At 34.2% G+C, this 15368-nt stretch overlaps 2 protein-coding genes across 2 annotated transcripts; both read right to left on the bottom strand.

Moving 5' to 3' along the window:
* Positions 5235 to 8027, bottom strand: LOC18767547 (PI-PLC X domain-containing protein At5g67130). The gene is given in 7 exon segments (XM_020553544.1): positions 5235 to 5390; positions 5490 to 5713; positions 6191 to 6446; positions 6544 to 6633; positions 7094 to 7234; positions 7586 to 7733; positions 7912 to 8027. Coding segments are annotated over 7 exon segments (1131 nt in total).
* On the bottom strand, positions 8777 to 12987 carry LOC18766563 (PI-PLC X domain-containing protein At5g67130). The gene is made up of 9 exons (XM_007200999.2): positions 12713 to 12987; positions 12554 to 12619; positions 12274 to 12396; positions 12048 to 12185; positions 10660 to 10758; positions 9962 to 10265; positions 9644 to 9867; positions 9458 to 9544; positions 8777 to 9315 (listed from the first exon to the last, which is right to left on the bottom strand). The coding sequence occupies exons 1-9, from the start codon at positions 12719 to 12721 to the stop codon at positions 9154 to 9156; spliced, it is 1212 nt and encodes a 403-aa protein (XP_007201061.1). The 5' UTR covers positions 12722 to 12987; the 3' UTR covers positions 8777 to 9153.

Below are 15368 nucleotides of genomic sequence, written 5' to 3'. Positions count from 1 at the left end.
CTCATTATTATAAATTTAAAAGGAAGCCGACATATGGATAATACTCACCCACATCCCTACTCTGCAATATTCCAATTTTTACCTTCTTTTGTAGTTTCAAAAGAGGTCTTCCTTTTCTTAGGATACTGCAACAGCATCAAAAATTCAAGTAAAACATGTTTGGCAAACTCGTGCAAAATAACAACTACCTGGACAAAAATAAAAATAAAAAAGTACTACCAGTGGTTCAGAGTGTGAACCTTTTACTTGCCCGATAAAACTGAGATAAAGATTCAGCAGCACTGACCAAGTTAGAGTCAGAGATGAACACCAAACGGTGTCATTTAGCGGTGGCCACGCCAAACACACACGGGTGGTTTCTACAGTGCGCCCCACGAGCCATATGAGCCCACATTGGTGAGTTGGTGTGACCCTCTTGTCCCTGGTCAACCCGGCACACCCTGCTCGCCGGTCCACCGATATTTTTACTATTTTCGGTGCCTCAATTTAATTAAATTAAAATTCTCTCTCTCTCTCTCTCTCACTCTCTCTGTGCACGTGCACTTTTACCTCGCTGGCACGTGCTGCCAGCTAAGATGAGATGAGAGGCTCTTTTATTCTTTTGACCGCATGCTTTGACACCAGGGTCCATGTACGGTTTTGCGAGCCCCACCTTGTAATAACTTTGTCCCATGGCTTCTGCCTTCACACGTGTAGGTGTGAAAACGCGAGATTAACATTCCTTGTAATTTAATTCACATTTTGGAGATATATTCGAAATTATTTAAAAAAATTATTTTATAAGTATGTCGGTATGTGGATACATTTGATATTTTATTTTAGTTTTAGAACCAAAAAAAAATGGTATTATATTATTGCAAACGATAAACAAGTTACATGATCAATAATCAAGAGGATTAGGCCAGCCTGAAAGAAATATATATATATATATATATCAATTGAAGAGTTTGGAAGCAAGTTTTAACATGAAAGAGAAAGGGGCAAACAATGGCATAAAAGCTGACAAAATAGAGATTCTCAACATTTTACACAATTGATCATCTTTTTAATAATTTTGAGAGGTGTCGTTTAGAAGAATTTCTTGTAGGGTTGATCCATAGAGAGGATTTTATTTTGGATAAAAAAGCGATATAAGTTTATTAGATCAAACAGAGAGTACAAAGGAAAAATACTATAAAGGGAATCATCCTAATAGCAGTACAGCGGACATGAACAAAACTTTTCAGTGACATGAGACAGTCAAAAAGCTAAAAAGGTATCTAGGCTAGTGAAAAAGAGTCTTGACATACAAACCATCGATCATATGTTTAAAACCCCATAGCACCTTAACCTTTAAGTTAGCTCTAAGTAAGTAGGTTAGGTTATCACTAAACTATGCTTAAGAGCACCTAATTATTGCATTTGAGAGATAATGCGGGTGACCAATCCATTACATTACTGTAGACCCTTCAATAAACCAGATCTTAAAAATTCCTTATTGTCAAAATATAAAGTGGAAAATAAAAAGATAGTGCTTGCTTTTATTCTTTGTTATTGTGAATGAATGCATATAAGATCGTCAATCTATGTTCTAAATTCTAACTTTATTTAGTCGAAAATCTGAAAAAAGAAGAGCCAGAAATCATACTTTATTTTAATTTGTTTTCTTTATTAAAAAGAGATTTAACCCACTAACCACCCTTGTTCCTATATATCATTGTTCAGTTTAAGTGGAGGATCACGTAAAGAAGCATATTATTATTGTTAGATTACTATAGCTTATACTAATTTGACTTCATTGTCACATCAGAACCAAAGATATTCATCTTTTAGGTGCAATATTTCTATTATCCCAATTTTATATCCCATAAAGTAAAAAATCTTACCATAAAGCTCTCCTAATGGTATAGACTGTTAGACAACATATATCTTCAATCCTCATAAAGCAAAGTTTACAATCAAACAAGGTACTCAATTTATGTGGTTAACGTTGTATTAACTCATTAACTGATTATTTTTTTTTGCTCTATATATTATTGTTTTGAGAGAATTATTGATAGGAAACGTAATTAGTACCAAAAAACAGGCCAATGTCGTTGGAGATTAAGCGAGTTTCTCTACTCATACGAGCTCGGTCGCTAGTCTAATGAGTAGCCTTACCTGCTCAACCGCAAGCGAGAGCAGAAACCTAAAAACTATATTATTTCTACATGCATAAGTATCATTTTGTTAATTAATTAAATATATATGTTATATTAATTGTCAATTTATTTATTTTATATTTGAAATTTAGTTAAATTCTAACTAAGAAAGTGCTCCTCCTTAAAGCAAATGAGATTTTTGACACTTGTCAAATTCCAAAATAAAAAAAGTTAAAAAAAATTCAGATAAAAAAAGAGTTTAATAAAATTGACAAGTATCAAAATTTCAATTGCATTGAAGAGGAGCCTCCTCATTTTTAACGAGCCAAACTTTTTCCGTGACAATCCATTCTCCCCCATAACTAAGTGTGAATCGAATCAACCTTTTCCATTAGCATAAAAAAGGATTCCAGCATATTGCTTTGGTTTTTGATTCTCTATTATCCTAATGCTCAACAGATCTTGTTTATGTTATGGGAGCAACCATTCCCCCAACTAATTTAATCCAATAATTAAAGTAGGGAACCAACTAATCAAATCTTTCTTTACAATAATAAAAATTCATTAAAGTGCTTGAAAGCCCAACTTTTTGTGAGATTAGTTTACTAATTTCTAAGGGGATGCGTCCGAGAGGCCTACATGTCTCGATAGTGGATGAGTTGTTCATAATCCACACATTAATTATAGATTAAGCAGCTTGTTTTCAACCCCTAAAAATGATTCGATTCTAAATTTTTAGTGTAAGCTTAGTTGGGTTTGTGATTAGACCTAGGGTTTTTGTCAGCTTTGTGGTCCTATAATCCTATCAATCAAATAATTCAATCCACTTTCCACGTGGGTGGTCCATTGTTGCACCACGTGTCATCTTTGATTGTGATGCTGATGTGGTCCATCTATGTAACTTCTATTTTCGACAACATTTTTGTATGTGTGCATAGGGTTCTCAATTCGTGGCCCTTTTGTTTTCGCCCAAAGCTACAAGACACCTAAGTGTGAACATTCAAATTTCAACTCATTGAGAAATGGGTGATTGGATGCCACGAGAGAGGTTTATTTTCTTTTGTTTTGTTCAAAAAGTGAAAAGAAAAAAAAAAAAAAAAAGTTATATCCTTTTTGGTTATTGGCAAACACAAGTTTTCCTTCCACACTACTTTTAAGAACCAATACCCCAAACTCATAACTGTTTTTTCCCCTAATTTGTACAGTAATTAGGAGTTTTCACGAGGATGTGTCAACGGGGATTTAATCGAGTAGAAAATGACATTACTTACAGACTAGTAATCTCAAACTGTGATACGTAATTGAATATGTTGCTCTTAGCATAGACTAATTATGATACTTGATTAAAACGACAGGAACATGTCACCAGTCTATACTTAACGATCTATAACATAGTCAAGTGGTTTACAGGAGAGGATATGTCATTTCATTGAATAATGACCACATTAGCTGATAATTCTATAAACGTAATGTTTTATTTTAGTTTCAAATAGTCAAACAATGTTTATCTCTCTCTATATCTGTGTTTAAATAAAATAAAAAAAAATAAAAATAAATAAAAGCTCTTCATGGCAGCACGCGCGGACCAAATGAGTAGATTTATGAAGGGTAGAATATGGATAATGTTTTGATCATGTGGATTATGATGCAAGCAGTCAAACTGAGAAATGGCCTCACTGTATTCAAGCATATATAAATATTATAATTGTATGCTTTCAAACTTGGCAACTGTTACCAATCCAATTTTCGTATCTTATATTATAAAATAAACGTTGCTGCGCATATAATTAGGTGGGTGGAAAATCTATGCTCCATCCACGGAGGGAGAAATTGCATGCACGATATGCCATCAACACTCAGGTGTTAATCCCTCACAATTAATTTAAAACTTGGGTTAATTGGACATGACTTTATTATGTGCGATTTCTAGAAGGCTTTTTATTTTTTTATTTTGTTTGTGCATGATTGATAGTTGGAAACTTGTCTCTAATTGGATAGTGGATAGCCCATTGTTGTCATAGGTGTTGGATTGCATTGAGTAGATGAGAATTATTTTTCTTTGTGCAAGAAAAAAAAGGATCTTTTACCTTGCAAAAAGTCCACAAGGATAAATAGGTGTATGATCATTTTACTGATTAGCCCAACATGGTTGCAATACGTCTATTAGTTATGCAGACAGACGTGAATTAAGTCAGTTGACTAAAACAATATGTATGCTCAATATTCCACAAGTTTTATTGATTTGCCTAATAAAATTGTAATAGGTGTATATTAGGCAAATTAATCAAGACAGTATGTATGCCCTTTGCGTCTAATCGCTCGAGAATATTTCGTAATTTGTTTATTAATTTGCAAGCAAATGAGCTTAATGCTATATAATATGAAGGAAAAAAATTGTTGCTTTTTTATGACAAGTCATATGATGACACATTTCGAAAACAGAATTCCCCCCACATCGACCTACGAATCATATATATTCCATGTATTTCTTAGTGCTTGATTAACTTAACTAAGCCAACATATTTGTTTTCGATCAGAGTGCTTGAACAGAAGGACATTGAGCCAAGCTTGATTAAATTGTTAATGTATAATCAACCTTAAATCCCCCCTAAAATAAAGGAATTAAGGTTTCTTGAGCCCTGCACAGAAGGGATTCGTATGTTAAATTATTTAGACGCATGCAAAGTGTCCTTGATTCATGCATATTAATTTAGTCCCGACCAGAGACTAATTAGCTGCAGTTACCCCCATATACTTTTATTTCTTGGCCCCTAACCAAAGATGCCAAAGGCTCTAGGAGCTGACTGCTTTGCTCATATAATATTTCTCAACTGGACGACTCACCACTACAAGTTTAGATTTATATATATGCAGTTATTCTCTCATTCAAACGTTTGCACGTTATTATTGTGCGAACATCATTGTGAACAAAGAGAAAATAAGAGAAAGATAGTATAAAATACATGGCATCCGCACGATAAAAGCTAATATAATTTTAAAAGAATTATATTTCTTTTAACAAAGGAGGTATTTACAATACCTAGGTCAAAACTAAAAGCTAATATAACATTTAGGGTTTAAATAAAAAAAATAATCTTATTGAAAGATAACAATCTAATTTTTTGGATGTAAAGTGTTTGGGGAGTGGGATTGCTGGTAAATATTAAAGTAGTCAATACCGACCTTGCAAAGGGTGATATGATTACACCCACAAACCGATTGACCGTTAGCAAAATCCACAGCTTCTGGGGCGCCACCACCCTCACTTGTCTGCAAAATTCATAGCCAATTATATTTTAGTAAATAATTACATGATGCAATCTTTTATTTATTTATTTATTTGAAGTGGATGTGGTAGTAAGTAATTACCAGGTGAAAATCAACATCAATGAAATTAGGCCATCGATTGCCAGCAGCTACATGGCAGGTTTTGAGCATGTCAAGCAAGGGAGCTGAGTTATCTTTGCAGGCATTAAGGAGGTTTGGATTGCTTGAAAAGAAGTTCATGAACACTAATGACTTGGTTGTGTTCTGCACGTCCAATGATTCAACACGGTTTGAGCAAGACCCAGCTTTCATCCCATTATCCCCATCTGCAAATTCCAATCTCCATTAAGTTTCATGCACTTGGGTTCAAATTATAAGCAAATAAACTACATGTTTTAGGTAACATGATCACATTTTCTCTCCACAACTTATATAGGACTTGCATCTTCTTTGTCTGGGTCGTTGAGTGGGTTCGGAACGATCATGGGCTAGTTTACAGGTATTGAAATCTGCAGCCAAGCCCATATAGCTAACCTATACTTCAATTACTAAATCGGACTAATGGATAACTGTCTACGCACACACTCTCGACTGTTAATGTAAGTGAGTCTTAAAATGCATCAACGGCTGATGAACACAGAATTCATATTCATGACTTCATGTCAGAATGCATTTATGATTAACAAAAAAGATATTGTCATGTCACACACTTGAACTTGATGACTACAATTTAGAACAAATTTTGATGACTCTAGGTACATACGATCCATCAATCTTGTAAAAGGATGGTAAGAAGGACTTACATTGGTTTGCTACCATGTAGTTCCACTGGTAGGCAATTCCTTCAGAAGCCTCCTTTTCTGCTCTTCAAGTTCAATGTCCACCATTTTTCGGCATCTGAGTTACTGGAAACCAGAATTCCTTTAGGCCACTGATATTAAACAGCCTAGCCAATAACATTGGCGTTTCAACGGGGTCTTCTATGATGATGGTGATGATTTCCCAAGGATCTTGTTTAAGAAATGTTTGGATCTCGCCCGGAGCATTAATCTCCGGTTGCTGTCAAGTGAGACAGTACAAATAACAACACTTAATTAGTTGTCGCATTCATAATCTTGTTTCAAATGTAGGTTTAGAAGGCTCTTTGAACACATACAAAAGCTGTTCCGTTGCTACACTGGCCGTGACATAACCAGGCGACATTGTTGAATTCATAGATGTCGAGCATTAACCCTCTAGCACCACTCTGCATGAGAGATGTTTACTTCTCCATTAGTCTACAAAATCAATTTTCATAGGATAGAGATCAAATCGTGAGGAAAAGACATGTTCTAATTAACCACTAATATCTGCTAAAGTCCAACCGGTATGGTATGGAGAATTAGTTATTTGCCCATGCTAACAAGATTTTGAGAATTAATATCCCCTTCATTCTATAACCTTGTTTCTCACTCAAGAAAAGCTTGGGGTGTTCGGACTTTTCATGCCACTTGACACAACCAACGAGTCTAACTAAAACGACGTTATAAGTTTTTATTTATGACGAATTTTATTGTAACACAAGTTATGTTTTAACTGGACAATACCTGCAACTTATATATATTATTACGGGACAAGAAAGTTCACACCTAGGAAATAAAATAACTCTCTATAGCATTATGACTTTGGTTGCAAGTGAAGAGGGGGGGAGAGCAATTAATGCATACATTAAGCTGTGCTGTAATGCCATCCATCTGGTTTGTCCCGAAGATAATGTTAGAGCCAGTTATCAGTGACTTTGTCCCAAGCATTGCAAAGGAATTGTGCGTAGTCGGCCATGAGTACCGATTAAACGGTAGCGTTTTAACCTACAGAAAGAGAATTTAACAGAAAAAAATTAATGAAAAATAAACTGAACTCTTAATTAAAAGGATAAAACAATTCATCTGAAGGCTATGTATATATGAACCTGATCAATGGGATTGGAAGTCTGGATCGAAAATAAATACATAAAATTTGAGTCTTTGTATTTACAAATGGTTAGACTTATTCCTACATCAGCTAACCTAATCTATAGTTACATTTTTACTGAATTACGCTAGCTTTATGTGGCAACAAAACTAGCCATTAGATTGTTGTAGTAGTTTAGATTAAATGAAATGCACCTAAATACATGATTTGTAAATTCATAGACTCGATATATGATAGGAAAAATGTACCGTTACCACATTGCCCTCATCACTAGAACCTGAAAAAAGGGTTGAGCCGAACAAAATGGCAATAACGACGAGTTTCTGCAAGCCAACATTAATTAATTGTGAGATCGTAGAGAGTGCATCAAGAAGAGGAAGATGAAGAATTACTTGCCTTCATGATAAATTTGAATATGTCTTTGATTAGCTGCATATATACATATGGATTCAGAACGCATAAGGAACTGTTTTATAGGGCAAACAAAATTGACCCAAATGCTAAAACAGAAAGAGACAGATTGGTTTTACATAATTTAATGGTTGCGATTTATAAAATGTCTTTTTCTTGATACAATAGTGTATGCATCCATGTCCTTAAATGACCTTTGAAATGCTTGTAAAAGGAGGAAGTTTCTGGTAACGTTTTCCTCTCACCCTTTGGCCTCTTAGTATATAGATCAAAATTCATTATGTAAAAGGGAATTCATAGGTTGCATGGAAGAGAGATGGATAATTGGAAGAAAAGAAAAGAGTTTATTATTAGAACACTTTGGAGAAAAAAATTTCATCTATTTGTTCAAAAGTTAATTTTTTTTGTAGCCCATCGCTCATAAATTTTTTTTTTGGGAGCCCATCAAATGAAGCCCCAAGCCCACCTTCCACCATTGAGGCATATTCAGCTCTCAATGAAATGGCCCATTCCCTGTGGTACAACTAAAACCCAAGCTCAAATTAAAGTTTTTATTTTTTATTTTTGAAAAAAGAGTCATTTTTGAAGAGGTTTAGAGAAAAATAGATTACCTTTAAAAAAAATTTTGAAAGCTAGCATATTTCAACAAAAAGGAACCACAATTTTGCTAAAATTGAAAGCTTGAATTTCCCAGACTCATATCCTTAAGCTTTTCAGTAAGAAGTTGAAGTAAAAAATGTGAGTTTGGTTAATTAATCATGTAGTGTGTTTGTTTTTCAACTTCGAATTCGATGTTGATGTTAAAATTTGGATTTATTTATTTATTTCCTAATCTGTTGACTGGAGCAATTTGAGTCCTTAAAAACAAAGGAGCTGAGTATTTAACAAAAACATCAAACCTTCTTGTAATTTTTTTTCAGTTAACATAAACGTGAGTGGGTTTGGTAATAACATCAATATTCTAATACCTCTAAACTAGTGGAGCTATTATATTTCAAAATGAAAAGCCTTCCAACTCCCAGCCGAAGTAAACATAAATACCTCTGCAGCCAGAGTAGACCAAATATATAGATATATAAACACACCACATGCTCACCAACAAAAATGTTCCCAATTCAGACAATTACGTTATCAATTGAAAAGATATACACAGAAAATCTTAAAGAAATATAAAATCCATCATGCCTCCATCTCCATGTGCACAATGACAAAAGATTGCCTCCAAAAGTTTCCCACAATTACAAAAAGCTGGAAGGCATGCTGTTTTTCTGTCTGTTAATTTCTTTTTAATGATCACATGAGTCCCATTCAACACAATAATTCAAATTCCAAATTGACAGTCAACTTCATGCTGGTTAGAGATTAGGTTTCCTTCTTGTTTTTATCATGTTAAAGAATGCAGAATCTACAAAGACAACAACAGGAGAAGGGTCACAAGAAGACTCCCAAACAACCACTGGATTTGAACTGGCCCCCTATTTGAATAACCCAAGTTGGTGTTTGTTGGTGCAGCTGTAGGGATAACATCAGCCTCAGGCTCTGAACATACTCCAAAACTCATATTGGTCTGTGTACACAAGAATACATTAATAAGTATCGTGCACCTAAACGAACGTATTAGGTTAATATTTATTTAAATTTCTTGTTCAGATTGATAATCTGATAACATAACATATCGGAGATTTATACACGGGATATATATTACCCACCTTGCAGTTGGCGATGGTTCCACACCCGCAAACTAAATGACCATTTGCCACATCTGTTGCACTAGGAGCTCCCCCGCCATCACTCCTCTGAAAGTACATTTATACACACACACACTAAATTGAGCATCCATCTAATTTTGTTTTGCTAGTATTTTAAATTAATTGTGGAAAATAATATTCATATACCTTGTAAAAATCAACTGCAATGAAGTTAGGCCATCTTTTACCAGCGGCATCAGAACATGTATTGACCATGCGAAGCAATGAGTCTGAATTATCTTTACAAGCTTGGGTTACGTCTGGAACATCTCGAAAATAATTTACTAGGACTAATGATTTTGTTGTTGTGTTCATGGGAGATGATTCTGCGCGATTTGGACACGACCCGGCAATCATGCCACCTTTTCCATCTGAATCAAGTTTCAAATTAAGCGATGTAATTTTAGACATAAGCACAATATCAACGTAAAAAATAACATGTTCAAAATCAAAATTAGGACTCACATTGGTTTTCTACCACGTAGTTCCACTCGTAGGCAATCCCTTCACTGGCCTCCTTTGCTCGTTTCGAAGTGAAAACCACCAGACGCTGATTTTTCTGGATCATATCAGCAACTGTTGGCCAATTTCCGCCATTTTTGGGCATTCTTGACACTGGGAACCAGAACTTTCTCAAGCCAGCAGCATCAAACACCTTGGTCAAGCCCTTTGGTGATGTAACGTAGTCTTCAATGATGATGGTCACAATCTCTGATGGGTTTGCTTGAAGAAATGCTTGAATTTCTTTGAGAACATTAATGGCAGGTTGCTGATAAATCAGATTGTAGATTAATCAGTACTACTATTTTAAAGATGCTTTTAATAAATATAAACAGAAAATTATTCAATTTAGTCAATTTTAGAAAATATCATCTTTAAATTCAAATTTAATGACGGTTTGAGTCATAACCACCTATCGTGTTACTCTCACAGAAACCAGGTTTCCCATTTATGTGGTACTCAATTAAACTTCATCAACTTAAGATTTTCATTAGTTCATCACTTAATGGACATAATGAAAACCAGTAATTTTTTTTTTTTTTAATACAAATGACATTCTACTTTAATCTAATCTAAACCAGTAATTATAGATATTAAGATGCTAATTGACATTTTAATAAAAAATTATTGGCAACAACTCATTATTTCGCATCTATACTTACAAAAGATGTAATGTTGTAGCAGTTGCCCCCGAACGAGTGACATAACCAAATATCATTCTGAAAGTCATACATATCGAGCATTAACCCTCTAACACCATTCTGCAAGATGATAACATTTTGTTAACAGATAAAATTCATGAAAACAAATAATGCACGATATCAATATTTTATTTTTATCATTTTGAAAAATTATCATAATAATATTTTGAAATATATAATTTTGATTTTTTTTATTTTTCCACTAGCTATTTAAAACTTCTATCTATGTGCAATATTTTCGCTCTTTTGGTAGAGTGATGCTTATATTATAGAGCAAGCATGACGGGTGTATCTTGCAAGTAGTTGTGGTGATCATCATCATTATCATCATCATCATCATCATCAAAATATATTTATATATTTTACTTTTGGATGTATGCTTATTCTCTTCTTCCCCAATTAGAAAATAGAGGAAGAGGAAATTATCAAAGTCAAAATACACCTAATTCCATAATAATTTGGTCTTAAAAAATGGTGGGTAAAAAGTCTAACACTTTGGCCAATCCTTCAACGGTTCTACATGCACAATTGATGGATATTGCCGGGCAAGCCAAGACTCGTAGTCTTACAAATTTTTTTCTTCCTTCTTAATTAAGAAGTGCTTTTTGAGTTCTTTTACCTGATTCTAAAGTGCTTATGCAATTTATAGTCCTATTTTTGCATGCAACAAATAGGTCACATAACAGCCAACCAAGACTACCTGAATTGGAAATTTCAAATATTCACATCAAAACCTAGCGTGAGAACCCACATTCAAGAGTGTCCAGTATTACTTATTGGAGCCCATATGAACCTTGAATTGAACTATCATTTTTCATGCCAAACCTCAATATTTTGCTGAGTTGCTAATTCCCATAACCCAGATGATACTATTATGCACAAAAATTCAGATAAAAAGAAAAATATAAACATAAACAAAGACCCACTTTCAACTTTTTCACTTTTTTTTAATACAAACGATAATTTGAAATTTCTCACACACCCACATTACAAGTTAAAATAATTTTCCACTCGGCTATCACCATTCACACTTCCTCGTTTAATAAAGCATGGTGTGGTCCTTTTTTCGGTTAGGAATCTATTGAATATCATCAATGCGATAAGTGACAGGGCCTCACCGCGTGGCCTTCAATTCTAGGCCTCTTGTTTTGTTCTTAAAAAAAATTCTTTCTTCTCCTCGGTCAAATAAAAGAAAAAAGAACACACAACAAACACAAAACACACGCATTTCTTCAATGATTTTCTTCAAAGTTTCCCGAGAATCAAACAAGAAGTTCGTTATAGCTTCCATGAAATTAGAAAACAAATTAATATATGCATAAAAATATAGAAGACAGAAAGAGGCATACATTAAGCTGATCGGTAATGGAGTCTTGCTGATTAGTAGGAGCAAGAATTATAGAGCCAGTAGCCGACTTTTCACCTAACCTCGCAAACGAATTGTGGGTTGTCAACCACGAATACCTATTGAACGGCAGCGTTTTGACCTGTTCATGTATAAATGCACAACCACATCAAACAGTTGCAGACAGACCAAACTGAAAATGAACTGAAAAAATAAAACAAATTGGGTACCTGAGAAATGGGGTTTATGGGTTGGGTTCTGGTGCATTTGGGCACCACGTTGCCGTCTGCAACGCACGTCTCGCAGTGCAAGCCCGAGTCACAGTCGCTGTTCTTGATGCATTTCTGCCCCTCCTGGAAATTGCAGAAAACAGAGGAAACAGAGCAAACAGAGTGAAAAATGGTTGGTGTCGATTTTAAGTTGAGCAAATGCTTATAAATTAACAACAAATGAAATGGGTTTTCAGTTTTGTATTAAAGAGAAAGGAGAAATAAATTAAAAAGTTGAAACCTTGCGGGCCGAAGAAAGATCAAGGAGAGAAATGGTAGCCAACAGAGTTGCAATGATAACGAGTCTCTGCAAGTAAAAAAAAAAAAAAAAAACCAGAGATGGGTCAGAGGGTTGAGAGAAAAAAAAGGTGATGGAGAAGAAGAAGAAGAAGTTAATTACAAGCTCCATTGAGGTGTTGGCTACGGAGCTTTACTTGCACACAATCTACGGATGCAGGGCAATTCTCAAAGAACAGAGAACAAAAGGGTGCCCTCTGTTTAAGCAAAGAAATAGAATTTGCTCAGGACTCCTTTTAAATCACCATCAATGTTCATACAACAAAGTCTTTTAAGACCAAAACCTAGTTGGAATATCAGACACGTGTATCTTATGGGAGTAAAGTTGGAGAGGCCCCACACTAGAATTCTTCTTCTCTTTCATCTCCTTCATGAAATGCATGTTGTGTTGTTCTGATGTTTATATATATATGGCAAGTAAGATGGGATTGTTGTATATTATCAGAGTCCATTGCCATTTCTTTGCTTGTTTTAATTCAAATTCTCCTCTTTTGTGTGGATAAAGGCCTATCTAAATGGGTGGTTGCATTTTAAACTTTTTTTTAATTATGAAAAAAGAAGATTAATAAGATTGCTAAATGAATATGATGCTTTGACTTAAACGTCAAGCATTTTTAAGTGGGTTCATCATTAGGAGGACTAAGAAAAATAATCACTTAAAATTTCTTCTCTGGTCACTTGTAACTTTTCTATTGATTTGTCTGCATTAGACTATAGTCTCATTGTATTTAAGGTTAGGAGCCTCTTGACCTGCCTCTTTAGAAAGAAGAAGAAAACAATTGTTTTACGTGTTTGTTCATTGAAAGTGAAGTTGCAAATAACCTACTAGTATAGTGGTTTGGAGCAATTGCTCCTTCAGGAAAGGTCTAGGGTTCGAGTCCTAGCATTCGTATAATATGTGTGAATTTAGTATGTTTATGTTCTCGCTTCTCTAAATATGAAAGATTCGAAAAGGCAAAAAAAAGAGTTATGTTTTGAAATTTTTTTCGTGAATAAACGCAATTTTGAGTTATTTGAAAACTTAATCATAAACTTCTTTAAATATATAATTATTATGAGATTCGAATCTAGGAATTTAAAATTAGTTGGGCTGGATTTACTTGACAATTAGTTGGACCTCCCAAAAGTGCAATAAAATGCTTTGCTTTTGGATTGTTTGATTTTGATAACAGGTTTGCTTTGTTTCCCTCCTTTCCGAAACCTTTATTTATTTATTGAAAAAGGTAACTTCTGAGCAAGAAAGAAAGCAAATTCTCTTTTGTCTTTGATTTTTTTGTTCTTTTGTTTGCTTGAAGCAGCTTCCTTCTCTCGTGAAATGAATGTGACCAATCCCACTGAAACTGCTTTATGTAGTACAAGACTTGTAAGTTACAAACTTGATTGACGTTCCAGAAAAGGCAATGCTTGTAATACGTATTAAATGATTATGAAGGAGAAGGTGGAGGAGGAGATCTATCCAAAAAAATAAAAAAATATGAAGGAGAATGGATACGGGTTGTTTGGAAATAATGGGTTGAAAGAATACTTTTTGGTTGTTGTTGAAATGTATGAAATAAAGTGGGTGAAGAAATATGAACGAATGAATAATAGCGCATTTATAACATTTTCTTATCAGGCATGATATAGTTCAAGTCCATGCAACTTTGCCCTTTCCTGTCCACCTGATGTGAATTTTATCATTGCGAATGACGCCACTCTTCCATGTTTTAGTTAAGGTAACTCTAAAAATATGCATAAATTGATGTATGTTCATGTTGTGGTTTAATTTGTGTAGATTGGTAATAAGGGGTTTTCTTAAATAAATAAGAAAAGTATATTGAAATTAGGAAATTTGCCCTTTAATTAAACGAGTCGTTTTACGGTGAGTGTGTCATATATGGACAATAGATGTGAACTTTCATATTAACCACATGATTCCTCTGAATAGTATCTTCACTTAAATTTAATAAAATGATCTTATAACTAATATGAAAATATACGACACCCTCACTATAGAATTTCGCTTAACTAATAATCCAAACTATTTCATTCCATGGAGTGATAAATACGGTTTATAAAGTATTGGGCTGACATTGCATGCAAATTATTTCAAAAAGAAAAAAAATAGGGTTGGGCCTAAACCCACCAATGTGGTGTCGTCTCACTACTGCAGACACCCAAATCCAACACTGTTCCACTTTTATTTATTTTTGATATAAAAAAATTTGAGTTATATTTACAGCAACTATTAATTTATATGCTCCAACAAAAACAAAGCTGGTACACACCATTACATCGTTGTCATGTATTGTTCTTGTGGCAAAAGATAGACAACACACAATACAGATAACATCATCATCATCATTCATCACAAGGGTGACAACCTTTTGGCTTTTTAGAACAAACTGATCAAAAAGAACAAAATTATGAACATTAAAAATAACAAAAAAACAATTAAATTGTGGGTCTCACATGAACCTTCGTTAATGAAGTCCATGGTTCTCACATGCTATGTGGTCACTAGGATGAGATGATTGGACACATCAACACGGGATGGATTTCCGGGGAATGTTAGGGGTCCACTTAATTGGAGAGCAATATGCGCAATAAAAAATTTATTGTGCCAAAGATTAATCCTATTTAGTTATGTCAATTCTTGTCTAACATATAATATTTTACCTTCCCTCATCATATTACTCAACAGTTTTTGTATACAAACTTCTTTGATACTTTAATTCCATGTTGTCAATGGGTCTAGTCTAGTAAAAAATAATTTTAAT

The sequence above is a fragment of the Prunus persica genome, chromosome G8, assembly GCF_000346465.2.
Source record: "Prunus persica cultivar Lovell chromosome G8, Prunus_persica_NCBIv2, whole genome shotgun sequence".
In the NCBI taxonomy this organism is placed as follows: Eukaryota; Viridiplantae; Streptophyta; class Magnoliopsida; order Rosales; family Rosaceae; genus Prunus; species Prunus persica.
The sequence above is the reverse complement of the archived record's forward strand: the minus strand, read 5'-3'. Positions and strand labels throughout refer to the sequence as shown.

Bases quoted from the DNA above. Each gene is read 5' to 3' on its own strand.
- LOC18766563 (XM_007200999.2), bottom strand. The intron at 12,397-12,553 runs GTTTCAACTTTT...TGCAATTTCCAG, and splicing joins ATCTTTCTTCGGCCCGCAAG to GAGGGGCAGAAATGCATCAA. The intron at 9,316-9,457 runs GTGGGTAATATA...TTGTGTACACAG, and splicing joins GAACCATCGCCAACTGCAAG to ACCAATATGAGTTTTGGAGT.